The sequence below is a fragment of the Ranitomeya imitator genome, chromosome 2, assembly GCF_032444005.1.
Source record: "Ranitomeya imitator isolate aRanImi1 chromosome 2, aRanImi1.pri, whole genome shotgun sequence".
Taxonomy (NCBI): Eukaryota; Metazoa; Chordata; class Amphibia; order Anura; family Dendrobatidae; genus Ranitomeya; species Ranitomeya imitator.
This window is the reverse complement of record NC_091283.1, coordinates 572,834,079-572,861,720: the sequence shown is the minus strand read 5'-3', so window position 1 is coordinate 572,861,720 and position 27,642 is coordinate 572,834,079. Positions and strand designations below refer to the sequence as shown.

The following is a 27,642-nucleotide window of genomic DNA, read 5'->3' as shown; positions in this document are numbered from 1 at the left end:
CTAGAAAATGGGAAAAAAATTCCAAGTGCGGTGAAATTGCAAAAAAAGTGCAGTCCCACACTTGTTTTTTGTTTGGCTTTTTTGCTAGGTTCACTAAATGCTAAAACTGACTTGACATTATGATTCTCCAGGTCAGTACGAGTTCATAGACACCTAACATGACTAGGTTATTTTTTATCTAAGTGGTAAAAAAAAATTCCAAACTTTGCTAAAAAAAAATAAATAAAATAATGCGCCATTTTCCGATACTCGTAGCGTCTCCATTTTTGGTGATCTGGGGTCGGTTGAGGGCTTATTTTTTGCGTGCCGAGATGACGTTTTTAATGATAGCATTTTGGTGCAGATACGTTCTTTTGATCGCCCGTTATTACATTTTAATGCAATGTCGCAGCGACCAAAAAAACGTAATTCTGGTGTTTAGAATTTTTTTCCCGCTACGCTGTTTAGCGATCAGGTTAATGCCTTTTTTTATTTGATAGATCGGGCGACTCTGAGCACGGCGATACCAAATATGTGTAGATTTGATATTTTTTTTATTGATTTATTTTGATTGGGGCGAAAGGGGGGTGATTTAAACTTTTATATTTTTTTTATTTTTTTAACATTTTTTTCAATTTTTTTTTTTTTACTTTTGCCATGCTTCAATAGCCTCCATGGGAGGCTAGAAGCAGGCACAACTCGATCGCCTCTGCTACATAGCAGCGATCTGCTGTTCGCTGCTATGTAGCAGAAATGCAGGTGTGCTGTGAGCGCCGACCACAGTGTGGCGCTCACAGCCACCGGCGATCAGTAACCATAGAGGTCTCAAGGACCTCTATGGTTACAATGGAGACGCATCGCCGACCCCCGATCATGTGACGGGGGTCGGCGATGACGTCATTTCCGGCCGCCCGTCCGGAAGCGGTAGTTAAATGCCGCTGTCTGCGTTTGACAGCGGTATTTAACTAGTTAATAGGTGCGGGCAGATCGCGATTCTGCCCGCGCCTATTACGGGCACGTCAGCTGTTCAAAATAGCTGACATGTCCCGGCTTTGATGCGGGCTCACCGCGGAGCCCTGCATCAAAGCAGGGGATCTGACCTCGGACGTACTATCCCGTCCAAGGTCAGATAGGGGTTAAAGAGTTGATTTGAGAGGTTGAAGCTTATAATCAAAGTATGCTGTACTTCTGAACAATGTTCTGTATTGATTCCCCGGCATGTTAGATCAACGCCTGCACATCACATGTGTGCAGAGCAGGCTATCAAAGTGCACTGGAGTGATTAGAGCTGTGCTTACTGAATAATCAGCCATCACAATGACTGGAAGTGGCAGGGAAAATAAAACTTCATTTTCTCCCTGGAGCTGCTGCCCGATATAGCCAGTTGAACAGGATCTAAATGTTATTCACCTACATCTTACCCATATATCAGGAGGTAATTAGCATTTCTGGAAGTCACAGGTTCCCTTTAAATTCAGCAGCAGAAAAAACCCTGGAAAACAGAACAGTCTGGAAGATGCCAGAAGAAATATGCAACCAGATTAACCACCTCTGCTTATCAGGATATCAACCAATGAAGAGCCATGCGAATGACTGGAGTTCCGTCCACTTTGATCTTCATTTTTGAACAGAAGAAGAGGAGGAAAGATGTAAGGTAGAATTAAATGAGACTATGGAATCATCAAAGCATCTATCGCTGTTGTTAAAGGGTCACGGGTCATTGACAGGAATTGAGGAACTTTGTGATTCAAGATTTTGGAGTGAACAGACCACTCTTCTGGGAACAGTAGCACATGACTGAGGAAGTTGGAGGCACAATTGACTCTTCAGGGCATGAGCGTCTGAAATCAATGAAATTTGACTATCACAGAAAAGGATCTTGGAAACTTCCACCCTGGCCAGGCGGCTGCATGTTAAGTTCTGATGACTGATGTAAGATTCAACAGTGGCATTAATGTGGACCAGGAGACCTTCTATCTTGTTCTGCCAATGTCAATGTGACACCTGAAAGGCTTTGAGCTCCTGAATTTTGATGGTTAGTTGGGCTGCTTTGACGGTCCCAACGTTCATGAACTGTGTACTGCATAAAGGCCATTCCCAAGACTAGGTGACTGGCTTCTGTAATCACCATTTGCCAGTGAATGGGTAGAAAGGAGCAGACATGCCAGATCAGAGACAGAGAGCCTCACTCTCACTAGAAGACAGTTTGTGAGACTTAATGAAACAGGACAAATTGAAATCCAGGGAAAGGAGAGATTTGTCTCTTTTGGAGATGGGGGACAAGTTAAAGAGGCCTGGAATAGAACTGTGCAAAGAGAATGGATGTTACCATCTTTATACAAAAGTGAAGAACAACTGGAGACAGCGGGAGCCTCAGTGTCAAGATGCCGGTATGGAGGGGGTCCTTTTTTAGTTTTCTGAAAGGAAGACCCTTTCTTTGGCGGTGTTAATAGCATTGTCAAGAACAGCATGTGTTGAGAAGGAGTCAGAGAGGACTTTGCTCTACTGATGATCCAGGTAAATTGTTATAGTGTCCATATTAATCAATAGACATTCCAAGTTCTCAGACCGAGAAGAAGCCTTGATAAGAATGTTGACCAGATAAGGAATGACTTGTATGACAAGTTAGGACTGCAGCCAAGACCTTCAATAACACATGATAATCTATGGTCAGCTTAAAGGGCAGTCACCACAAACTTAAAGCGAGTTGTGATAACTGTATAGTGGAGGAACCTCTGGCGAGAAGCAAAGATTGAGTTGTGGACACGGGCAACCTGGAAGGTCACCAAGAACAGAAACCCATTGGTCTTCATGGAAGCTAATACAGAGTGCAGAAATTGCATCCTAAAGTGTTCAAGCTAAACCCAGTTGTTGAGAGGTTTCAGGTCAAGAATGGGTCTGACTGTCCCATCTTCTTTGCAACTATACACAGGTTTCAATAAAAATCTGTGAATCTTGCTTGATGAGGGACACGAAAGATGACTGTACTGAAGAGGAGAAAAGACGGCTTGGTATAACTAGAAGCCAGAGGATGAGAACGGAGTAAATGAGATGTGAACAACCAGTCATGTTGGATGATAGAAAATTCTATTTTGTATCCGGTAGAAACAACCTCTGACACATTGTGGTAGGGGAAAGACGACCACCCACACAAAAGGACCTCCCAGGTGGAATAGGCTGAGCACGAGGGTACCAGGCTGGAGTAGACTTAAAGGAAGATGTCCTCTTCTCTCGAGTTGTAGACTTCTTTTCTTGATCATTTGAGAAGATTTGCTAAAAGGGCTAGATTATGGGAACAAAGTACCCGAATCTTCAGAAATAACAGACTAGTCTGGCCCCTTGTCATATTGGATGATAGAAAACTAGACTTTGTATCGGGTAGAAACAACCTCTTTGACACAAACATTGTGGAAGGGGAAAGACTACCACCCACCCAAAAGGACCTCCCAGGTAGAATAAGCTGGGCATGAGGGTGCCAGGATGGAGTTGACTTAACAGGAAGGTGTCCTCTTCTCTCGAGTTGTAGACTTCTTTTCTTGATCATTTGAGAAGTATTGGTAAAAGGACTAGATTATGGGAACGAAGTACCCGTATATTCAGAAATAACAGACTAATATGGCCCATAAAAGACAAGAGTCTAAGAAAAACAGGTCTGCAAAACATTTCTTGAAGGCTAAATCGTATGAAGATAGGAATAATTTGTGGATTTCTTCCTCACAGCTGTGTATGGAAGACATCAAATCTCAGCGATTTATTCAAACATGTGGCTTTTCTTCCATGCGTTTCAAAGTGTCAAGCACTTCATCCGGAAATTACCACATGTGGGCCAGAAAGCAAAAGAGGCGGGTCAGCAATTGTTGCAAAGCCGGGACTAAATTGGCAGCTTAAGTCCAGCGTCAGGAATTGTGCCATTGCGTCAAAGAAAAATAAACTTAGGGAAAAGGCCAGGAAGAGCGAAAGTAGCACCAGTGTAAGGCAATCGACGGAAATACAGGAAGCAAGAGCATAAGGAGCAAACATACGGGAGAAATGTTGGCAGAGGAGGAACATCCTGAAGCCGATAATAATGGTACTGGCTGCTATGCGCTATGCTCTGGGGGGTATGGGCAGTAGAAGAGGCAAGGACCAAAACACCTGTCTTGATAGAGACTGCAAATGCAGGTGACATGGTCCTGATGTCTGAAATGTAGGGGTGTCAATGGAATTAGTTTAGCACTGTTTTATCTATTACAGATTGGTAACAGAGAGGCCTACCCCACTCTATTCCCAACCTAAAATGCATTGGTTAAATAAAAACAGAAAAAGATAACCAGGATTAAAAACTTAGGAAGAAACAGATCTGGGAAATCTGGATCTGTGTCTCCCTCCTATATGACAGTAAGCTGAACTGATGTTGGCTTGGTGTCAGTAGGGTGTAGTTTGCAGAGTAGGAGTTGACTTTTTTTTAAATCATTTTCTGTCTCTGCTGGATGCGTCGTAACTGATGACTATTGGACATGTGAACAGAGCCGTAGAAAGGCACACTTTTCTCGATGGAAGAGAAACAAAACTGTCTTAAGTAATATTTACAGACACCAGAGATCTAATCACTTGTTTTATTTACATGATTTAGTACCAAATCACAATCTCTTGATAGAAAATATACAACATTTTAAAATTAAAAAAAACAACAACTTTTCTTTCATTCTGTGCCTAAATGCAAAGTGAGACACAGTCCAGTAGTATACAGGACATCAGAAATTCCCATGCTAGTTAGCCATGCATATGGAAAAAGGCCAAAAGAAGAGAGATAGAAGAACCAAGCTTTGCTCCACCAGGGATGCCCATGCAAGATGTGTCAGGACCAGACATTGCTCCAGAAAAACTTTTTACCCCTCCCTCAATTTTGTCAGTGCAGTGAAGAGGTGTCCAAGAGAATCAAAATGGGATAGCTTCTCCAACTGCTAATCCAATGTAAACAGGCAGGGAGACTGTGGAGCCACCCGATGAGGGGGAGGCACCAGCGGGCAGGTCACGGCTGGCTTTGGGAGGATTAACAGAAAACTGAGCAGCATCCCTCTAAATGGGAACACTGAGACAAAGTTATATCGGTGCTCTGTCCACCTCCCCTTTATCTTAAGCTGTCGGAAACATACCCTGCCCCCACGAAACACAGTGAGGAGGGCAGTGCAATCAAAATGGTGAGTTCATGCCAAGTTTGGTTTCAAACTGAAGCTTCTGTCGCTTTTGGTAACGAACACGAACCCTGGAATTAAGAAAAAGAAGGTATGAAGATTCAGCAGTACTTTGAGGAAACCTTATTGCTATTATGTTCTATTTAATGCAGACAAAAGCAACGTTCATGCAAAAGTTATGAATTCCATTTTCTTTAAATAATCAACTTAACCCCTTTAGAAAGTAACCAATTTTCATTTTTTACTCCCCGATATCAAATAGCCATAACTTTTATTTTTCCAGCAATGTAGACATATGAGGTCTTGTTTTCCTGAGAGACGAGGTGTACTTCTAAAAGACAACATTTATTTTTACTATAGAACGCATGACAAAATGGCAAAAATACAAGTGTGGTGAAATTATGAAAAAAGCAATTCCACCATAGTATTTTGGGTTTTATTATTATGAATTGTGGAGTAAAAAATGATTCCCCCAGGTCAGTACTATAACAGTGATACCAAACTTGCATAGTTTCTTTACTATATTAGTGGCTTCAAAAATTTGAGCTTTCTAAAAATATATATATTGTTTCTAACACCATTTTCCAAGCCCTGTGGGGACTGAAAAATGGATATAGTAAAAATCACAGTCTTTTATGCTGCAAATAGTAAAAATCACATTCATTCATGGTGCCTAGCTTGCGGATGGATATCACCAGCGAACGAAAATGACAGACACTGGGGTATTAATCAGCAAGCCCTCAGCTGTCACAGAAACCCATCAGCTGCCTGAAGTCATGTTGTGGGTGATAGGCGCCCGTATGATAGGCTGGATTGTAGTGCTTAAAAGCCAGTGATTCACAGAGGCATTTAAGAGGTAAACGGTGATCGGCGTTAGTCCCCATCTTTGCTTTTAAAGGCAGATGCCTTTAAATATGCACAGCTTTCCTTTCCATTGAGTTAAAGTCAAATCTAGCAAGGATTAACAATCCAACTAACTACAATAAATGATGCAGGACAACATTTATAAAATACAATGTTTCTTTTACAATGGAAGTAAAAATACAGTATATACATCAAAAGGGGCATCCAGTGGCGTCAGGCAAAGGTTGCTGCCTGGATTCTGTGCCTTTTTTGGTAATATTTTCTAGACTTGTTGCCATGCCACGTGGCATGGTTTATTTCACTTCAAACCTTCTTGAATGACTGTTTTTTTTATTATTGTGGACCACCTGGATATTTCTTACTGACGTGTATGTTCAAACCTGTGCGTACTATATATTCTGTCCTGCATTATTTATTGTAGAAAATAGAAAAAATTGGAGTCCGGCTAAACGGGACTGGATTTTCCTTTTATTTTTCAAAAGAAAATATAGTGCATACAAAAGAAAAATTGACATTGTCTCATGAGTAAAACTGTCTAGTGCAGTCGAAATGTGTCAACTGGGTCATGTCGACATGAAAAAAAAAAAGAAAATCCAGTCCTGTTAAGCCGGACTCCAATTTTTTCTATTTTCCTTGATGTGATGCCAGGGCGAGGCCGGTGTCTGAGCCCCAGGTGGATGAGCATAGAGCAACTGGGTGAGCTGGAATCAAGTTTCTATAATTATTTATTGCAGGTAGTTATAACTATGGAAAATAAGTAACACAAGTGTGAAGTCGACCTAAAGACTAATTTAGACTTGCGTATTACACTCAGGTGTTTAACTATCTATATTCTGTATGTAACACCCAGACACTTAGTTCTTCTTGGCAAAACTTACAGCATCATTTGAATACTGTGTGTTACAGCTGGAATATTGCCAGCTAGAAAAGTACCCATTTCTAGACTAATCAGCTACTAAAACGAAGGGGGTAGAAGCACTGAGCTCAGAGCTGGGTCCGTTACTTTCTGCTCAGAGAGTGGAGTAAAGATTCATACAAAGTTTATAACAACCGAAAGCAAAAGCACAACATGCAAAACAGAACGATTCAGCCACTTCGTTGTCATGAGCACTCTCACCCCATAATGAAAATTTCTGACAAGTCATTATGGTAGGAACACTTTAAACACAGGTACAATACATGTCTGAATGAATCTACAATCCAAACTACAGAAGTAGGCTATTTGAGGTGAATTTACAAAGAACACAATATTGTGGCAGCTCTCATACCTGATCTCGTGCAATTTGACAATTTCATTGATGATAAGAACAAGAAAAAGAGAAAGTGGCCCCAGCAACCAGGACAACAAAGGGATGTCCCATATGTGAAAAGTGAGAGGTGCACCAGGATTTGTCCAGAGTTGCAGGTCTAGCGCTGTCTGAAGTCCTTGTGCCAATACCCTAGGGAAGGATATAAAAACTGAGAAGCCTATAAAACATGAAAGCATGCACCCTTCTACAGAACAGCTGAATACTTACAGCACAGGAATAGTTAAACTCCACCACACATTACTAAAGGGGTTTCTCATCCACAGTGACCTTGATCGATGAACATGGCTGACAGAGATAAAAACTGTAGAAAGAGAATTTGGTCTTTTTAAGGAAAAGAGGATACGAACCCTAAAATTCCTTTCTTGTAGGCCATGGGTTCCTATGTTTCCCAATGAAGCAACAGAAATTACCTATTGTTTAAAACCAAGTTTTTCTTTTGCATTTTTTTTTTCATTATAGTGATTTTTTTAATATCGCAATCTTTATTAAAAAAAAAAAAAATGGTAATCTTGCAATATTCACACTGGCCACAAAGGCTTTTTTTAGAATCTTATTCCCTTTCTTTTCATGCAGCTTTTTTTTAGCAAAGCTTCTTATCAGAGGCAGAATTACAATAATAAGCATCTTATTCATACTCAGCTGATAATGCAAAATCCACCAAACATAAAACACGATAGGCTGACCTGGTACTCCTCACTTCACAATTACCTTAAAAACACAGGCTTCAAAACAAAACATAGGGTCGTGATCTGACTATTGCGGCTATGTACACATGTTTCCTGAAACAACAGGAAGTTAGATTCTAAAAATAGCTCCAGGGGTCAATGTAAAAATCTCAAGATTTCTATTTTTTATAGAGCGCTCACGGTGCTAGCGGGGATTTCACCGCCGCTGCGTTCCCAGCAGCTCATTGACCAGTGGTTCTCAACTTGGGCGGTCGCATCTTGGCACTGTGAGGTTGAAAACTAATTATCCCCAAACATGGATTACGGCATGAGACAGAACAACTGACAGGTATGGTATATTGTTGTTTTTTTATTATTTTTAATTTATTATTTTAGTTTTATTACAGGAGAACGAGGGCTTCGGTGGAATTGGCGTTTGGCAAGTTTGTGTTTCTTATTTTTAAATAAAAATGGAAAACTGTGTTTTTGTTTTATTTGTAATAAAACACAATTCTGGCTGTGTCTTTATTTACCATACAACTATAGGATTAGTAAAGGATAGGTGTCTTATAGGCACTTCTCCATAACTAAGCCGTGAGCTTGATGTCACCTGACAATACTAAGGTGACATCAACCCCACAAATATGAACCCCACTTGCCACCGCTACAGGGCAAGTGGGAAGAGCCGGGCAAAGAGCCAGAATTGGCGCATCTAATAGATGTGCCTTTTCCTGGCAGCTGCAGGCTTCTATTTTTAGTCTGGGGGGGGTCAATATCCATGGCCCCTTATCAGCCTGAGAATACCAGACCCCAGCTGTGAGCTTTAGCAATGCTGGTTGTCAAAAATGGGGGGGGGGAGCACCTCAAGCCATTTTTTTTTTAATTATTTATTTAAATTATTTAAGAAAACAGCATGGTGACCCCTCTATTCTAGATAACCAACTTTTCTGAAGTTGACAGCTGAGGGTTGCAGCCCCCAGCTGTGAGTTTTGCCTGGCTGGTTATAGAAAATACAGGGGAACCCACGCAGTTTTTTTTATTTATTTATTTATAGCGCAGGCGGCGGCTGATGAATACCCCCATTAGCCACTCCTGTTGTCACTGTTATTAGCAGCAGCAGGGGTAGGCTAATGGGACTAATAGTCTCATCAGCCGCCGCCTGCTGTCTCTTTTATCACTTAAATATAACTCTCATCATTCTCCTCTGCTCGCGCCAATCGCCGGCAGAGCAGCGGAGAATGATGAGAGCCATGTTCATTACCCGGCGTCGGCGAGCAGCGTTTACTATAATGCTTCTTCCCTGGCACCTGTCCGTGTGGTACTGATGCGGCACACGCATGCCACACGTGTGCCACAAGTATTACACACACGGACACCGACATCTTCGCTACCGGAGATATCAGGACGTGTGAAAGAGACCTTATAGCGGGTTTTTATGCTTGGCTATTGTTACACACTAAAAGACGTTTTTTATTGCAAAAAATGTTCTTGCATCACCACATTTTGAGAGCTATAATTTTTCCATATTCTGGCCCACATATTCTGCGGGACAAGCTGATGTTTTTATTGGTACCATTTTCGGGCACATGACATTTTTTGATCACTTTCTATTCTGATTTTTGGGAGACAGAAAGATGAAAAACCAGCAATTCATTGATAAGGCAGTTTTATTCATCGTGTCAGTACGATTACAGCGATACCTCATTTATAGCGATACCAAATTTGTGTACTTTTATTGTTTTTTTTCCATTCAAATATTTATTTAGAGACAGAATATATATTGATTTTTTTTTTAAATATTTGTACAATTATTAAAAAGAGGGATTTTTGTGTACTCACTGTAAAATCCTTTTCTCCGAGCCACTCATTGGGGGACACAGGACCATGGTTGTTATGCTGCCTGCCACTAGGAGGACACTAAGAAAACTTGAACAAAATTAGCTCCTTCTCTGCAGTATACACCCTCAAGCTGGCTGCAATGGAACAAGTTCAGTGCTAAAGCAGTAGGAGCTTATAACTATCAAACAGAATACAATATGTCAAACCAAATAAACAGAAGCCATCAGGCTAACAGGGTGGGTGTTGTGTCCCCCAATGAGTGGCTCAGAGAAAAGGATTTTACAGTGAGCACACAAAAATCCTTGCTTCTCCTTCGCCTCATTGGGGGACACAGGACCATGGGACATCATAAAACAGTCCCTGGGTGGGAAACCGCACACAGCTGAAAACCCCATGCACCGTAGTCTACAGATGTGTTACCGCCGATTGAAGAATGTTTCTGCCAAGGGCCGCATCAGCAGAAGCCTGAGCAAGAATATTGTAGTGCTTCACAAAGGTATGCAGGCTGGACCAGGTCGCAGCTTTGCAAACTTTTTGTGCCGTCGCCTGATGCCGAATGGCCCAAGCAGCACCCACTGACCTAGTGGAGTGTACCTTAATCCCGGCTGGGATAGGCTTGACTTTGACACAGCAAGACTCTTGAATCACCGAGCGAATCCACCTGGCTATTGTAGCCTTAGAAGCAGGTAGACCTTTCCTGAGCCCCTCCGGAAGCACAAACAGGGCATCCGACTTGCGGAAAGGTGCCGTCCGTGAGACGTACCTTCTAAAAGCTCTCACCACATCGAGTGTGTGAAGAGCCCTCTCAATACGATGGACAGGTGCTGGACAAAATGAAGGCAAGACAATGTCCTTGCTTAGGTGGAAGGAAGTGATGAACTTAGGTAGGAAGGACAGAGACGTCTTCAAAACTACCTTGTCTTGGTGGAAAATGAGGAATGGAGTTCGGCAGCATAGAGCCGCTAACTCCGAGACCCGTCTGATCGACGTTACCACCACCAGAAAAGCTACCTTCTAAGAAAACAAGGTTAGCGATACATCCTGCAGGGGTTGGAAAGGAGCCTCCTGAAGAACACCTAGGACCAAATTAAGATCCCATGATTCCAACGGCATTTTATAGAGCGGTACCATGTGGGCCACCCCCTGAATGAAGGTCTTCACCTGCAATCTGGTCGCTATCCTGAATTGGAATAGGACGGATAAAGCAGAAATCTGGCATTTCAGAGAACGAAGCGCTAGACCAGACTTGAGACCAGTGTGGAAAAATTCCAAAATGGAAGGGATTGAAAACACAAGGGGAAAATTTCCACGGTCCTTGCACCATGAGAAAAAAGTCTTTCAAGTGTGATGATAAATACGCATTGATGCGGGCTTCCAAGTGCTAACCATGGTGGAAACCACCTGTTGGGAAAAAACGACTTGGGCTAGAAAAATGGCTTGGGCTAGAACGCAGGATTCAATGGCCAAGCCATTAAAGACAGAGCCCCTGAGTTCTGGTGGTAAATCGGGTCCTGGGAAAGAAGGTCGGAAGGATCTGGCAACCTCCAGGGAACGCAGCGACAAGTTGTACCAGTTCTGCGCACCACGCTCGCCGGGGCCAATCTGGCGCAACCAGAATCACTGGGATCCCCTCAGCCCTGATCTTCCTGATGACCCTCGGAAGTAATGGGAGCGGGAGAAACACATAAGGAAGGCGAAACTGATGCCATGGGAGAACCAATGTGTCCACCCCAATGGCTACCGGATTGCGAGAGCGGGCTATGAACTGTGGAACCTGTGCATTTAGCCTCGAGGCCGTCAGATGAACATCCGGCATCCTCCAGCGATCTGCTGAAAAATTTCCGGATGAAGAGACAATTCTCTCGAGGCAAGACCCTGACGGCTGAGAAAATCAGCCGCCCAATTTTCTACACCCGGGATGTGGACTGCTGAGATGACCGAGTGATTCCTCTCAGCCCATTGGAGAATGTGACTTACTTCGAGAATCGCAAGCTTGCTGCGGGTGCTCCTCTGATGTTTGATGTATGCCACAGCCGTGGCATTGTCTGATTGAATCCGGATGGGACAACCTACCAGAAGATGATGAAACAGCTGAAGGGCCAACCTGTTTGCTCATGTCTGACCCGCTGAGACAGCCAGACCGACGGTCCAGAGAGAATGGGTTCCTGACCCAGGCTGTCCGAAGCGCATGTTGCAGGGGACGCAGGTGTAGCTGGACGAATGGAACCGCCTCCATTGTCGTGACCATCTTGCCTAGCACTGTCATCCCGAACCGAATGGAGTGAGGGACAGATCGGGAGAGCATCCGGGCTTCCTGTTGTAACGCCACGACTTTTTCTGGAAGGAAGGATCACCAACCCCCGGGAAGTATCCAGGATCATGCCTAAGAAGGGTATCTGCTGAGCTGGTACCGGCGACGATTTGTCTAAATTGATCATCCAACCCAGGCAAGAAAGAGTATCCACCGTGATGCTTACGCAGTCTGCGCAGGCCTGAAATGATGAGCCTTTGAGTAATACGTCGTCTAGATAAGAACAACCATGCCCCGAGAATGAAGAATGGACATGACTGCCGCCATAACCTTGGTGAACACCCTGGGGGCGGTGGCGAGGCCGAAGGGCAAAGCCGTGAACTGGAAGTGTTCGTAGTGAATTGTGAAACGTAGGAATCTTTGGTGAGGTGGAAAAATCGGGATATGGAGATCATCATCCCGGATGTCAATGGATGCGAGAAACTCCCCCTTTTGCACTGAACTGATGACCGAGCGGAGGGACTCCATTCGGAAGTGACAAACTCTGACAAATTTGTTTAACAGTTTTAGATCCAGTATGGGGCGCACTGTTCCATCCTTTTTTGGAACCACGAATAGGTTCCAGTACAACTGTTTGAACCTTTCGTCTTGGGGCACCGGAATGATGACTCAGTTTTTGCGGAGAGAGTCTATGGCCTGGTAGAAAGCTGTCGCCTGTGATTCTGTTTTGGGGGAACAAGACAAGAAAAAATGTGTGGGAGGTGAAGAAGAGAACTCTCTTTTGTATTTGGAAGACACCAGATCCCTGACCCACCTGTCGCGAAAGACCAACAGCCAGGCCTGATGGAACAAAAGCAGACGGCAGCCTACTTTGCTGGTGTTCGTCGGAAGCAGAAGGAGTCAATGCGCAGAGAATCTGTGGGATCTGGATCCCTTGGATCCAGACTGTTTTGCCTGCTTTTCCATGAGGGATTGGGTCTATATGAGACCTGGGAGCCCCTGTCTTTACGTGGAGGATGCCCCGAGCCGGAAGAAGTGGACATAGAGGGCCAGCTTGAGTTGCAGCGAAAAGTCCAGAATGGGTCTGCCGTTGACTCCGAAAAGGCCGGCTGGGCTTTCGCTGGGGAAGGAATTTACTTTTCCCCCCAGTAGCATCGGAGATAAGTTGATCTAGCTTCTCTCCAAATAGGCAATGGCTCAGGTAAAGCAGAGAGGTTAGGGACTTTTTTGAAGCGGAATCCATGCGCCACTCTCTGAGCCATAATGCCCTCCTGATGGCGTTTGTGGCTACCTACGCAGCGCAATTAGCTGCGTCTAGTGAAGCGAAGACCACGTATTCGCCAGCCCAGGAAATCTGATTAGCTAGACTCGCTGCCTCAGGAGGGAGGTTACTCTCTTGAATGAATTTAGAAAGGTTCTCTGCCCAAGCGGCCATAGCTTTAGCCACCCATGTCGCAGCAAAGGATGGAGAAAGTGCAGAGCCGGAGGCTTCAAAGACTGACTCAGCAAGATTTTCAATCTGTCGCTCAGTGGGATTTTTAATCGATGAGGCGTCTGATAGGGACAAGAGAGTTTTTGATGAGAGGCGCAATATGGGAGGATCTACTGACGGGGACTCTATCCAGCTCTTCCTTAGATCAGGAGCAAAGGGATATATTGTTTCAAGGGGCTTCTGCCCAGTAAAACGTTTGTCCGGACGATTCCTATATCTTTGAACAATGTCCGTAAACTCGGGATGATTGACAAACATCCTATGGGGACGTTTAACCCTTTTGAAGGACACCGCGTGATCTGGTATAGCGGAAGAGTCTACCTCCACCCTCAGAGTCTTATTGACTGCCTCGATGAGGGTATCTACCATCTCCTGATACACCTGCGAGTCTGGGTCTATGGAGATGTCCGACTCGTATTCTGAGTCATGTTCGCTGCGAACCCCTTCAGAGAGGGAGTGGGAATTGGGACTCACGAACGCAGAAGCACGAGAGTGCGCGAGGGACGTGGTATGGGTCATCTTCCTAGAATCTTGTGCGGATCTTGCTAGGGAACGACCTCTGCTAGCTGACCTTTCCCGTACAGAAGAGGAGCTTTCCATACCAGGTAGAAGGACTTGAGGAGGGGTCCCAGAGAGACTCTATTGCTTTGACCAGAGATAACAGACTGTGCCAGAGACGTAGCCCACTCAGGAGGTCTAGGTCCACTAGGGTCGGCATTAGTGGAGGGCTCCTGGACACATCCTGGGTCACAGGCTAGCCTTCTTTGCTTTAGGCTGTGACATAGTGTACCCTTGATACCCCACTGTACTCAGGGAAGTGTACTGCAGAGAAGGGGTTGAGCTCAGTTTTGTAGCTTACATAGGTCCTCTGTCTTGTGGCCCCAAGGATGATGTCCCTTGTCCCCGCTCTTTCTGCTGTTCCTGCCCGCTCTACTGTGCCAGATACCGCAATGAAAAACGCAGCCACACACGTGTGTGTCCAAGATGGCCACTGAGATTACAGTGGCGCTTCTCGTTTGGTATGAGAAGCGCCTGAAGCACCAAGGGGACCGCCCCGTGGGCGGAATTAAGGGCAGAGTCAGGCCTGGTACTGGCATAAAACGGGGACTCAATTTTGGGTCGTGGGTGGAGGAAGGAGAGAACCAGCCGGCGCGCGATGAGAGGGGAGCGTGGAAGTGGCAAAAATGCCGCCGGACATCGGGACACCCCCACAGGGACCAGGACCTTCTCTGCGCCTGAGGGGAGCCCTCCTGCTGCCACTGGACGCTGAGCTTACTCTGTCAGGTGCTGCAGCGCAGATGTAGCAGAGCTGACAAGGTGCTGTGCTTCTTGAGCCACTCAATCCACCATCCCTTTGATAAGGAGGTGAAGAGGGACAGACTGCCTCCTTCCATCATCTGCTTTCTGTCAGTGGTGATGCAGTGGGGGCTGCACGGACGCCAATGGGGGGCCTCTGTACATCCCATGGTTCAATCCCTAGGGATGGGTCAGGGCTATTGTCAGGCTGTAGCCTGGCTCCGGAAGGGGGTACATGGAGGTGACACTCCGTGTTGCTGTCCGTTGGTGGTGTGGGGAGATCGGGACCCTAAGGTAACCGTCGCCCCTAAAGCGAGCCCAGGCTTGGCAAAGAAACGGTGCAGGAGGGGGTACGAAGAGACGACACTCTGCGTTCCCGCCTGTTGATGATTCGTGGAGATTGGACGACTGAAGAGGTCTGTCGCCCCTTTGTTTTATGAAGGAAAAAACGTGAAAATATAAAAAATGTAAAAAGTTAAATAATAATGTTGGGGTCCGAATCCCAGACCCAAGTGCCTCTTACGGATACTAAGCAAGAACTGGTTCGGCTGAAACCAGCAAGAGGATGTATACTGCAGAGGAGGAGCAAATTTTGTTCAAGTTTTCTCAGTGTCCTCCTAGTGGCAGGCAGCATAACACCCATGGTCCTGTGTCCCCCAATGAGGCGAAGGAGAGGTTTTTTTTTTAAACTTTTTTCTAACTTTTTTACTTTGTCCCACTATTGGACAATCATTTTTTACAGGCTGATCGCTTCTATAGCATGGAGATGAAGCAGCATCTGCATGCTATAGAAACGGTCAGATCTGCACTGACAGAGACTTGCTGATCATGCACTGCGGGTCACCATGGCAACGATCGGGACATCGCGTCACGCCGCGGGGTCTCCGATACATAGGCAAAGGGGCAGTCAACCCTCTGCCAGCTTCCGGAATGCTATGATCGTGTTAGATCGCAGCATTTCGGGGGTAATAGTGCTGGGAGCGGCTCCTGGTACCTTGTGCTGGGAGTCAGCTGTCACAATCAGCTGACACCCGACGGCGATTGCCCAGGGCACATGGACGGATCATTACTTCCATTGTCTGAAAGGGGTTAAAAACTACAATTTGTGCTGTCTTTCTCAAATCTACAATAAAGCAAGGCACTTACCTGTGTGCAAAACAATGAGACAAGCACAGAATTTCTGAGCTAGCAGAAGAGCCCCAGACAAAGAGCCAAACCAATCCGGTGCCGCGGGAGAGTTGCTACAAGGAAGTGAATATGATGAATGACATCAGAACAAGGACAGAGAAACAGTTCAGATATTGTTATTAGCATAGGTACCCATACCTGTACACAGCAATCCCAGAACAGTTTGTCATGTTGCTATGGGAGGAAATCTCACAGAACGTCTGCAGCGAGAACCCGAAGCAGGCTAGACAGCAGAAGGAAGAAGGAAGGAACTTCAACAGGAAACAGAGCAGGAAATAGTGCTGGGTCTGAAAGAGGAGAAAAGAATCATGAGACAAGTGAAGACGTAGATAGGTAATATCATACAGATGGATTAGCAGGGTGAATATTTACATTTGTATTTTTTTAGATACAGTTCACGTCTTGACAGTTTTGAGGAGGATCTAGGCTAGAAAACATGGCTAATAAAGTGCTGAAATTATAAATGGAGAAAATAATTATTTTAGCACAAAATAGGGATTTTTGTGTACTCGCCGTAAAATCCTTTTCTCCGAGCCATTCATTGGGGGACACAGTCCGTGGGTGTATGCTGCTGCCACTAGGAGGCCGACACTAAGTGATACAAAGGAAGTTAGCTCCTCCCCTGCAGTATACACCCTCCTGCTGGATCTCTAACCAGTTCGGTGCAAAAGCAGTAGAAGATCAATAACAACATATGAGCTTACAGCATGTCATATTATATATGAGAGTATAGCATATCAGTTTATAAAACAAGCATAAGCTAATACCAGGATGGGAGCTGTGTCCCCCAATGAATGCCTCGGAGAAAAGGATTTTACGGTGAATACACAAAAATCCCTATTTCTCCTTGGCCTCATTGGGGACACAGACCGTGGGACGTCCCAAAGCAGTCCCTGGGTGGGTACAACATCAGATCAGGCCCTGTGTAACCGCTGCTTACAAGTGCGCCATCGCGGCCTGCAGAGTCCGCCTGCCCAGACTCCCATCTGTGGAAGTGTGGGAATTATAGTGCTTCAAGGATGCATGCGGACTGGACGAATCCACAAGCTTGCAGGCGTGCCTTGTCGACGCCTGGTGCCTAGAACCCACGATAGACAAGGGGATAGGCTGACATCTAACACGAAAGGACTCCTGGATGGTGAAAGGAATCCACCAGGCTAACATGGCCGATGAAACGGCTAAACCCTTCCTGTAAATGTCAGGAAGCCTTCCTCTTACCATCAGGAAGCCCAAGATAAAGTGTCCAACTTTCAGAAGGACGCCGTCCTCAAGACGTACCTACTCAGAGCACTCATTTCGTCCGGAACTCATTCCATTTTGTGGACTGGTGCCGAAAGAGATGAGGGAAGAACTATGCCCTCATAACAGTGGTAATACAATACCACCTTGGTAACAAGGGACGGGGATGGCCTGAGGACAACCTTGCCTTGAAGGAAATAAGGGAAAAAAGTCTGAAAGAACCAAGCAGCTAGCTCCGAAGACTCGTCAGGATGAGGATATCGCAGAGAAAAAAGGGGCGACCTTCCCTGATAGTAAAGTCTGTCCGGATCAAAAAGGAGTCTACTGTAAGACTCCTAAGACTATTAAAGTCCCAATGATCTAACGGTATGCAATATGGAAGAACTACATGTCAAAACTCCCTGCGATAAAGTCTCTACTTGTGGTTTTGTTGCAGGATCACTGGGGTCCTTTCTGCTTCCGAAAGGCTTTCGGAAGTAGTGGAAGGGGAGTTATGGAAACGAGTACCACGGAAGAACCAGAGCATGCAGTGCGATGGCTCTTGGATCTCGAAGCTGAACCACGAACTCGAGTGCATTGGCGATCAGTCTGGACGCCAATCGATCTACAACTGGAGAGCTCCAGTGAAGGCAGGTCTGATGGAAGACTACCGGGTGAAGTTCCCACTCACTTGAGGCGAAACCCTGACGGCTGAATATGTTCGCCGCCCAGAGTTCTACTCCTGGGATATGTACTGCCGAGATCACCGAATGATAGATCTCGGCCCATCAGAGAATGTGAGGTACCTCGGCCATGGCGCCTGACCGTGGGTGCCTGCTAGATGATTGACCTATGGCACGCCGTGGCATTGTCCAATTGAATTCGGATGGGTTGACCCGCCAGAAGGCAGTGGACCTGCTGTAGGACTACCGTTCGGATCTCAAGAGCAATGATCGGGAGAAGAAGACTGGCATTGGTAGTTACTAATAACCATTGAACCGGGAGAAAAGCCCTGGATGAAGAAGGAGCTCAGAGACCATCGTCTGAAAGTCTGTTTGACTTGCTGAAAATGAGCAGAGCGAAGGAAACTGCTTCCATTGTCGTCACCATTTTTCCTCAGAACCCTCCCAGCAAATCGAATGAAATGAAGGGATGAGTGATCAAGTGCGTGAGCTCCCTGTTGAAGGGCCATGACCCTGTCTCGAGGGAGCATTGCCATCCTTCTGGAAGTGTGCCGGATCATCCTCAAAAAGGATATCTGCTGGGCTGGAAATGAGGAGAACTTGTCTAAGTTTAGCTGCCAGCCCAGGTGAGAGGTTATCGCAAGTGATATAGACTATTTAGCGTAGTCCTGGAAGGGCGGCTAGACAGCCGGCCAAACAGGTCAGGACGACCACGCCTCTAGGGTGCAAGAGGAACATGACAGCCGCCATGAGCCTTGCGAACACTCTGGGTGCGGTAGCAAGGCAAAAGGACAAGGTCGTGACTTGAAAATGCTGTTCACAAATGGAAAAGCAAAGGAATTTTTGAAGAGGGTAAGCATCCCGAATGTCGATGGATGCCAGAAACTCCATCTTTTTCTGTTGAAGTAATGGCTGAGCGGAGGAACTCCATTCGAAGGAGAACCTTGTGAAAGGTTGTTAGAAGTTTCAGGTCCAGGATCGGTCTTGCTTTTCGTTCCCCTTTTTGGAACCAAGATCCCCTAGATCTAGACTGTCCTGGACAACCCTTCCACTGCTGGTTGGGGCTGTAGGAATGTACAATCCTTTGTTAGTCTCACGCTCTACTGTCTTCAGGAAAAGGTTACTGGTGTAAATCAGCTTTAGCAATCCATGCGGCGGCTAGGGAGGGTAGAGCGCTGGACCCGAAGCCGCAAAACAGAACGACCAGATTTGCTATCTGACAGTCTGTGGTATTTTCAATTGACGACACATCGGGCAGGGATACTAGTAGGTATACCACAGGAGATTCTACCTGGTTAATCTGCCAAGAGGCAGAATGCGCGGCTGCATCCAGCAGTTCATAGTCTCTTGCCATCGCCGCTCTCTTTTGATGGTGCAGAGTTAAAAATTAGGAACCCTTGATCCACCATCCTCTTAACAGGGAAGTGGAGAAGGATCATCCGCCTTCTTGCATCTTCTGCTAAATAGTGGTGATGCAGAGGGGGGTGCTCAGACACCAAAAAAGGGTGCCTCTGTACATCCACAGAGTTCAGGTCTCCAGGTGGGCAGGTTGTCTGGAGTTAGGCCTGGATGCAGAAGAGGATACATGGAGGCGACACTCCGTGTGCTCGTCTGTTGATGGTGTGGGGAGATCGGTGCCCTTTAAAAGGACCCTTCGCCCTTAAAAATTAGACCAGGCATGGCATCCCACGTAGAGGCTTCTGTCCAGTGAATCGCATATCCGGACTGAATGGCAAATGCTCTACGAGGGAGTTTAGTGTCCTTATGAGGGACACTGCGTAGTCTAGAGCAGGACCGGAGTCCTCGTCAATGTACAAAGATTGGTTGATGATATAAATAGGCGAGTTCATCCTTTACTGAAGCTCTGGCAAGTCCAGGTCCAAGGCAATATCTGATCCATGTTTAGAGTCTTGTTCTCAGCAAATCCTTGGAGAGAGAGATCATGAAATGAAAACTTCAGTTTTCTAGATGCCTGTACGTTTCTAGAATACTCGCGGCCCCTGTTAGCCGACGGATCCCATTTGGTAGAGGGACCAGGTATATTGGTCCTGCGAGCACTCCGAGCCACGGAGGGATTTAATCTCTTGGTCAGAGAAACCATGGGTTGCGGCAGTGACGAAGTCCACTGAGGGAACTAGGTACACTGGAATAAACTGGGATCAGTGGCGGAGGGCTCCTGAACTCATTTAGGGTGACCGGCTTCGGATTGGTCATGTGCCTTTAAGACCAGGGAATACTGGTCGCATGCCTTTAAGACCAGGGAATACTGGTTATGTGCCTTTAAGACCAGGGAATACTGGTCATGCGCTTTTAGGACCAGAATACTGGACATGTGCCTTTAAGACCAGGGAATACTGGTCATGCGCTTTTAGGACCAGGGAATACTGGTCATGTGCCTTTAAGACCAGGGAATACTGGACATGTGACTTTAAGACCAGGGAATTTACTTTAATACAAAGTCGTCGCTCCTGTGTGAGCCGGCCGGGTGGACCAAGATGGCCACTGGGAGTTGCAGAGGTGATAAAATCTCGCAGAGAGCGAGAAGCGCTAATTCGGGGGATGGGGGGGGGGGCGGGTGGTGGAGCCACAGGCAAGATGTGGGCGGAGCCTTGAGACTTCCATGAATAGGCCCAAGCCGGGGCCTAAATTTCTGCAGCCGGCAGGAGCGAAACCGGCGGTAGAAATGAGGGGCGTTGCAGTGGCCAAGAAAATTGAGCGCTTCTGTGCTAGGCGAGAAGCGCCAGAAAAGCGGGCAGAGCCGCTTTAAGACGCCAAAGTGCACTTCCGGGTGCGGCCTACACATCGGCTGAAGCCGGGGCTAAATTTTTGCAGCCGGCTGGAGCGTTACCTCAGGGAGGTGGGCCACAGGGAAGCTGAGGCTGCCTGTCAGCATGTGAATATCCCACTGCAGAGGCCACCGCTGACTGGATCCACTCACCATCGGTGCGCGTCCCGGCATGTGCAGGGATAGAGGGCTAAACCTCAATCCATCATCCCTTTGTTAGGGAGGTGGCGAGTAACCGTCCGACTCCTTGTGCCATCCGCTTTCACAGTGGTGGGACAGTGGGGGCTACTCGGACACCATAGAGAGGGTGCCTCTGTACATCCTTGGAGTTCAGTCCCTGGGTGGACAGGGCCAGTTGTCCGGCATTAGGCCTGGCTCCAGGAGAGGATACATGGAGGAGACATTCCATGTGGTCGCCTGCTGCTGGTGTGGGGAGATCGGGACCGTGAAGGAACCGTCTCCCCTGAAGTGAGCTCAGGCATGGCTTCCCACGTTGCAGGAGAGGGTATGGGAAGGTATACTCGCCGTGCTCGCCTGTTGATGATTCGGGGGAGATCAGAACCTTGAAAGGATCCGTCGCCCCCTTCACTCCGTTAATTACAAAATAAAAATTTACAGAAAAGTAAAAAATAAAATAAAAATGTTGGGGTCTGAACCAGACCCAAGTGCCTCCTACAGACACTAAGCAAGAACTGATTAGCTGAGAGCCAGCAGGAGGGTGTATACTGCAGGGGAGGAGATCACTTTCTTTGTATCACTTAAGTGTCAGCCTCCTAGTGGCAGCAGCATACACCCACGGTCTGTGTCCCTCAATGAGGCAAAGGAGAAATATTGGTGTACAGTATGCCAGGAAAGATGACAGAACTAAACATGTCTAAACATCTAGTGGAGAACTCCAGATTTATAACAGAGTACCACAGTGGTTGGCAAATTAGTTGAAATTTCGGCCCGTGTGATCTACATTTATTCACTCCAAGTTTAGGCCAGTAATAAGATAAATTCTTGGAAGTTTAGGTCCCTAGAAACCACTGTCATATGGCTTGTCTGGTCTAGAAAACCTTATTTCAAATACACAATCATTAGCCAAATAAGTATTTTGACCATATCATCATTTATATGCACTGATCGACGTCTCGGCACCATTGCCTTTATCAAGTCTACAGATATTTAAACACAAATGAACATATTGTGATTAAGAACATCATGTATAAAAAAAACAAAGAAACAATCCTAGTGTTGAATACACATATAAGAAAAACTATACTATATATCAGTAACCAGCGGCTGTATAGGTCCAGATGGACAGTTTAAATACTAACGAAAAATCACACTGTACATCTTCTGCCTGTATGAGCTACCCAATCATAAGCAGGCAGCAACCATCTACAGAGAGAACATGCCCAGCCACAGTTTAGGATTCTAGTGTGTGAGATGCAAGGATACAGAGACAATCTCCTTGTCTCACTTCCTGAATGATCAGAACTAGTGCTAGATGATCTATCTGTGGCTAAGCATTTTTGTAACCCTGATCACGGCATTATGGAGAAGAAATTACTTGTATTAAAAGGTAACTTCAAATATCAGAGAGACAGAAAAATGTAAGAGTACAAACTTATAACAACCTTTGGCATATTCAGAGCAGGAATAAATGTGTCGCACGGATTTATGTAATTCTACATATATAAAGGAATGTGCTCCTCAGAGCTTTTGGGGGCATCTCAACCATGGACGAGACCTCATCACAGGACAATAAAATTTTCACACTTGTCTATGACCTGTTCTAAAATATTTAGGATTGGGAGTCCTCAGGGGTTGATACCTTTTAATGGGTACCTGAAAAGATGGTAACAAATTGCAAGCTTTCGAGACTACTCAGGTCTCTTCATCAGGCATAAACTAATACAAAATCTGAAGAATCACATATTTATACACAACACAGCACTGAAATAATGCAATAGATAACACAAGTGACGTGAATCAGAACTGTCACGGTTCCACCCCTCAGCGTGTCTGGGATGCAGTTACTGTCAGCTTGGCCGTCCAATCTGGTATAGGAGTGTATTGAAGCGGTCAGTACTTTGATTGACAACTTGGCCATCCAATCTGGTACAGTGGTGTGCTGAGCTGTCAGTGTGTTGATTGACAGCTCGACTATCCAATCTGAAACTGTGAGTCGGCGTCTCCATGTGTTCATTATTCCAGTTAATGACCATATTTCTTAACTGAGCTATGTCTCAGAGACCACTGCCAGACGTACATTTATCTTGTGAGGTTTGTGCTTTGCACTCCCTGTGCCTTGAGTTCTGTATGCTTGATCTGTTGCCTGACCTTGGACTTAGTTTTAACTAAGTTTAACCCCTTCAGTTCTGATCCATTATCCTCTTGGTACTCTGACCTCGGAACGTTACTTGCCTACGCTTTTGTTTCTTCCTTCTGTTTATGACGTACCCTCCTGGCTTCTGGCCTTGGACTCCTTTACCACTCTGTTCTTGTGACGTTAGTCATTTCTCACAGCCAAGCTGTGAGTCAATCATAATGGGAGAGGGATAAACAGTTGTGTCCATAAATATTGGAACAGTTCATAGATAAGGAGTGTGAAAGTTTTAGTGTCCTCTGATTGGGGTCTGGTTCTGTGTTGTGATGCCTGCACAAGGTCTGAGGAGCAAATTCCTTAATTGATGTAACAACACACAAATCCATGCATTACATTCATCCCTGCTCTGAGTGTGTCAAAGGTTGTCATGAGTTTATACTCCCAGACATTTCTGAGATTTGAAGTTACCTTTTAATACAATTAATTTCATGTAAATGGTGCTGTGATCAGGGAGACAAAAAATGTTTGGCCACAGGTAGATCCATTGTTTTATCTCTTATTGTGTAGCGATGAGAACTCATCCATGTTCTCAACTGCCCTGTCTCCTCGACATACAGACCACCCACTGGACATTTGGTATATATAATTAGGTACACCACATTAGATGTGATGCAGCTAAAAGTGTCTTGTAGGATCTTGTAGTCCTGATGTGAGTTGGGGATCTTTCAGTGGTCATTATAAATGGACATGTTTTACATTTTTTCTGGTTGCAAGGAAAGGTTCCTGTAGCTGTTGGAAAGGACAGGGAGCTTCTGACAGTGATGATTCTTAGATTTGGGGGGCTGCCTGAAACACAGTAGTTGGAAGTCTTGAAATATGGGTTGTAATCGGGCATCTTTTTGTAGTAAATGTTGCAATTTCCGTGCAGCTCCCCTTAGCACTTCCAGATTTGGATTGTAGGTGACTACTAGAGGGATTTGGTTATTTTCTTCTTTAGCTTTGTAATGTAGGAGATAATTCATTGATATTCTGGTGGCTCTTGTAATTTGGTTTTCAATAGTTCTTGAATAGTAGCCCTGATTTAAAAAGGTCTTTATGAGGCGACCGAGGTGTTTGTCTCTATGCATGGGATTGGAACATATCCGATTGCATCTGATGGCTTGGCTGTAGACAATAGAGATTTTTAGGTGTTTTGGATGGAAACTGTCCCATTTAAGGTATGTTGGACGGTTGATTAGCTTCTGATACAGGGATGTCTGTATTTAATTGTTCTGCAGCTTAATAATGATATCCAAAACAGGGATTTTTGTGTACTCACCGTAAAAGCTTTTTCTCTGTGCCACTCATTGGGGGACACAGCCCATGGGTTGAATGCTGCTTGCCACTAGGAGGACACTAAGAAAACTTGAACAAAATTAGCTCCTTCTCTGCAGTATACACCCTCAAGCTGGCTGCAATCAAACAAGTTCAGCGCCAAAGCAGTAGGAGCTTATAACTATCAAACAGAATACAATATGTCAAACTGACACTAAGTTAACACAAAAAAGGTAGCTCCTCCTCTGCAGTATACACCCTCGTGCTGGCTCCCAGAGAACCAGTTCGGTGCAAAAGCAGTAGGAACAAATAGTAACAACATAAAAGAGTAGAACATGTCAACTTTAAAGAACAGGCAAAAGCCATATAAGCCGATTGGCTAACAGGGTGGATGCTGTGTCCCCAATGAGTGGCTCGGAGAAAAGGATTTTAAATAGAGTACACAAAAATCCCTGTTTCTCCTTCGCCTCATTGGGGGACACAGACCATGGGACGTCCCAAAGCAGTCCCTGGGTGGGAAAACAACACAAAGGATTAGGCTTCATTCAACAACTGCCTAACTGTGCGCCACTGCTGCCTGCAGAATTCTTCTGCCCAGACTCACATACACTGAAGCCTGAGAGTGAATATTATAGTGCTTTGCGAAGGTATGTAAACCAAGTCCCAGCTTTACAGACCTGCTCCGCCATTGCCTGATGCCGCATGGCCAAAGAAGCCCCACCGCTCGAGTGGAGTGTGATCTGATCCCCATTGGGATGGGCTGACTTCTGACTCGGTATTACTCCTGGATGGTGGAACGAATCCACCTGGCTATCGTGGCAAGACCCTTCCTGTGATCTTCCGGGAGAACGAACAGAGCATCTGTTCTTCTGAAGGATGCAGTCCTTGAGACGTACATTTGCAGAGCCCTTACTAGATCCACAGTGTGGAGAGCTCTTTCAATTCTGTGAATAGGGGCCGGACAAAAAGAAGGAAGAACATTGTCCTCGTTAAGATGGAAGGACGAAACAACCTTTGGCAAAAAGAATGGCGACGGCCTGAGGACAACCTTGTCCTGATGGAAGTTAAAGAAAGGCGCCTGGCAGGATAAGGCGGCTAATTCCGAAACCCATCTGATCGATATGATCGCCACAAGGAAGGCAACCTTCTAGGAAAGACCAGCGAAATGTCATGAAGCTGTTCAAAGGGAGGTTCCTGAAGGGCACTTAGCACCAAGTTGAGGTCCTAAGGCTCTAAAGGCATGCGATAGGGAGGAGTGACATGTGATACCCCCTGAAGAAAAGTCTTAACCTTAAAAAGTCTTGACACCATGCGTCTCTGAAATAAGACCGATAGAGCGGAGATTTGGCCCTTGAGAGAGCCGAGTCCCAGCCCAGAATCCAGACTGGCCTGTAGGAACTCTAAAATAGTGGAAACTGAGAAGACGAGAGGAGAAAGACCACAATCCTTGAACCAAGGAAAAAATGTCTTCCAGGTACAGTGGTACATACGGACCAATGAGGATTTACGGGCACTAACCATGGTGGAAATGACCTCTTGAGAAAACCCTGCTGGGGTTAGGTCCCAGGATTCAATGGCCATGCCGTTAAAAACAGGGCCCCTGAGTTCTGATGGTAGATGAGGCCCTGGGAGAGCAGATCTGGCAGTCTCCAGGATATGTAAGCAACGAGGCATACCAACTCTGTGAACCACGCGTGGCGAGGCCAATCGAGCGCGACCAGGATCACTGGTACTCCATCTGTCTTGATTTTCCTGATTACTCTGGGTAGTAATGGTAGAGGAAGAAAAATGTACGGAAGGCGAAATTGGCGCTATGAAAGAACCAGACCGTCGACACCGATGGCTCTTGGATCTCGAGACCTCGCTATAAACTGGGGAACCTTGGCATTCAGTCTGGACGCCATGAGGACCACATCTGGGATCCCCCAGCAAAGACAGATCTAGGAGAAGACTTTCGGTTGGAGCTCCCACTCACACAAAGTGAGACTCTGATGGCTAAGGAAGTCCACTGTCCAGTTTTGCCACTCCTGGAATGTGTACGGCTCAGATCACCGAGTAGTGGTTCTCTGCCCATCGAAGGATGTGAGTTACCTCGGACAAGGCTGTCCTGCTGTGGATACCCTCCAGATGATTGATGTATGCCACAGCCGCGGCGTTGTCTGATCGGATACAGATGGGGTGGCCTGCCAGAAGGTGATGAAAGTGCTGCAGGGCAAGTCGAATAGCACAGATCTCCAGAACGTTAATCGGTAGCTTCGATTCCAGATTAGACCAGCGGCCCTGAGCAGTGTGGCGGCGAGAAGAAAGAAGGACATGTTGTAGGGGAACAAGGTGCAGTTGCGCAAAAGGGACCGCTTCCACTGTGCCCACGATTTTTCCTAGTGCCCTCATTGCAAACCAGATGGAGTGAGGGGTAGACTGACGAAGCGCTCGAGCTCCTCATTGAAGGGCTAAGACTTTGTCTGGAGGGAGAATTACCAACCCCCGAGAAGAGTCCAGGGACATTCCTAGGAAGGAGATCTCCTGGGCTGGGATCGTAGAGGATTTGCTTAAGTTTATCAGCCAGCTCAGGCAAGAAAAGGTATCGAAAGTAATGCGAACAGACTCCAGGCAGTCGTGGAAGAACGGACCTTTGATCAACAGGTCATCCAGATAGGGCGGAATGATCACGCCCCAAGAGTGCAGGATGAACATGACGGCCGCCATGACCTTTGTAAACACACAGGGGCAGTAGCAAGGCCGAAGGGCAGGGCCGTGAATTGGAAGTGCTAGTCGCGAATAGGGAAGCGCAGGAATCTCTGGTGAGGAGGAAAAATTGGAATGTGCAAGTAAGCGTCTCGGATGCGATTGAGGCCAAGAATTCTCAATCTTCCAGGGAAGTGATAACTGAATGCAGAGATTCCATGTGGAAATGACGGACCTTGACAAACTTGTTTAGAAGTTTGAGGTCTAGTATGGGTCTCACCTTTCCGTCCTTCTTTGGGATGACAAAAAGGTTTGAATAGAAACCCTGAAACCTTTTGCTTTCTGGGACGGGGACAATGATGCCATCATGACGCAATGCGTCTATGGCCCGGGAGAAAGCCTTTGCCCTTGCCTCTGAAGAGGGAGGACAAGAGGGAAAGAAACGTGAAAGGGGGCGCGTAGCAAAGTCGAATTTGTATCCAGATGACACCAGATCTCTGACCCACTCATCAGAGAAGACGAAAAGCCAGAACTGACGAAAGAAGTAGGCGGCTGCTTACACTGCCGGTGTGGATCGGATAGCGC

General features: G+C 46.0%; 1 protein-coding gene across 5 annotated transcripts in view; it reads right to left on the bottom strand.

Annotated features, from left to right (window-relative positions):
- Positions 1–4,560: 4,560 nt before the first annotated feature.
- TMEM94 (transmembrane protein 94) overlaps positions 4,561–27,642 on the bottom strand; it is a 184,495-nt gene continuing 161,413 nt past the window's right edge. For 4 of the 5 annotated variants that reach the window (XM_069752181.1, XM_069752182.1, XM_069752183.1 and 1 more), the window contains 5 exons: positions 16,197–16,345; positions 16,017–16,111; positions 7,535–7,628; positions 7,286–7,456; positions 4,561–5,224 (listed from right to left, as the gene is read on the bottom strand). In XM_069752181.1, coding sequence (XP_069608282.1) covers positions 5,152–5,224; positions 7,286–7,456; positions 7,535–7,628; positions 16,017–16,111; positions 16,197–16,345 — 582 coding nt within the window. In that variant the 3' untranslated portion in view covers positions 4,561–5,151. Of the gene's footprint in view, positions 5,225–7,285; positions 7,457–7,534; positions 7,629–16,016; positions 16,112–16,196; positions 16,346–27,642 lie in introns of those variants that run through there. The other variant, XR_011318417.1, reaches the window with a different exon arrangement.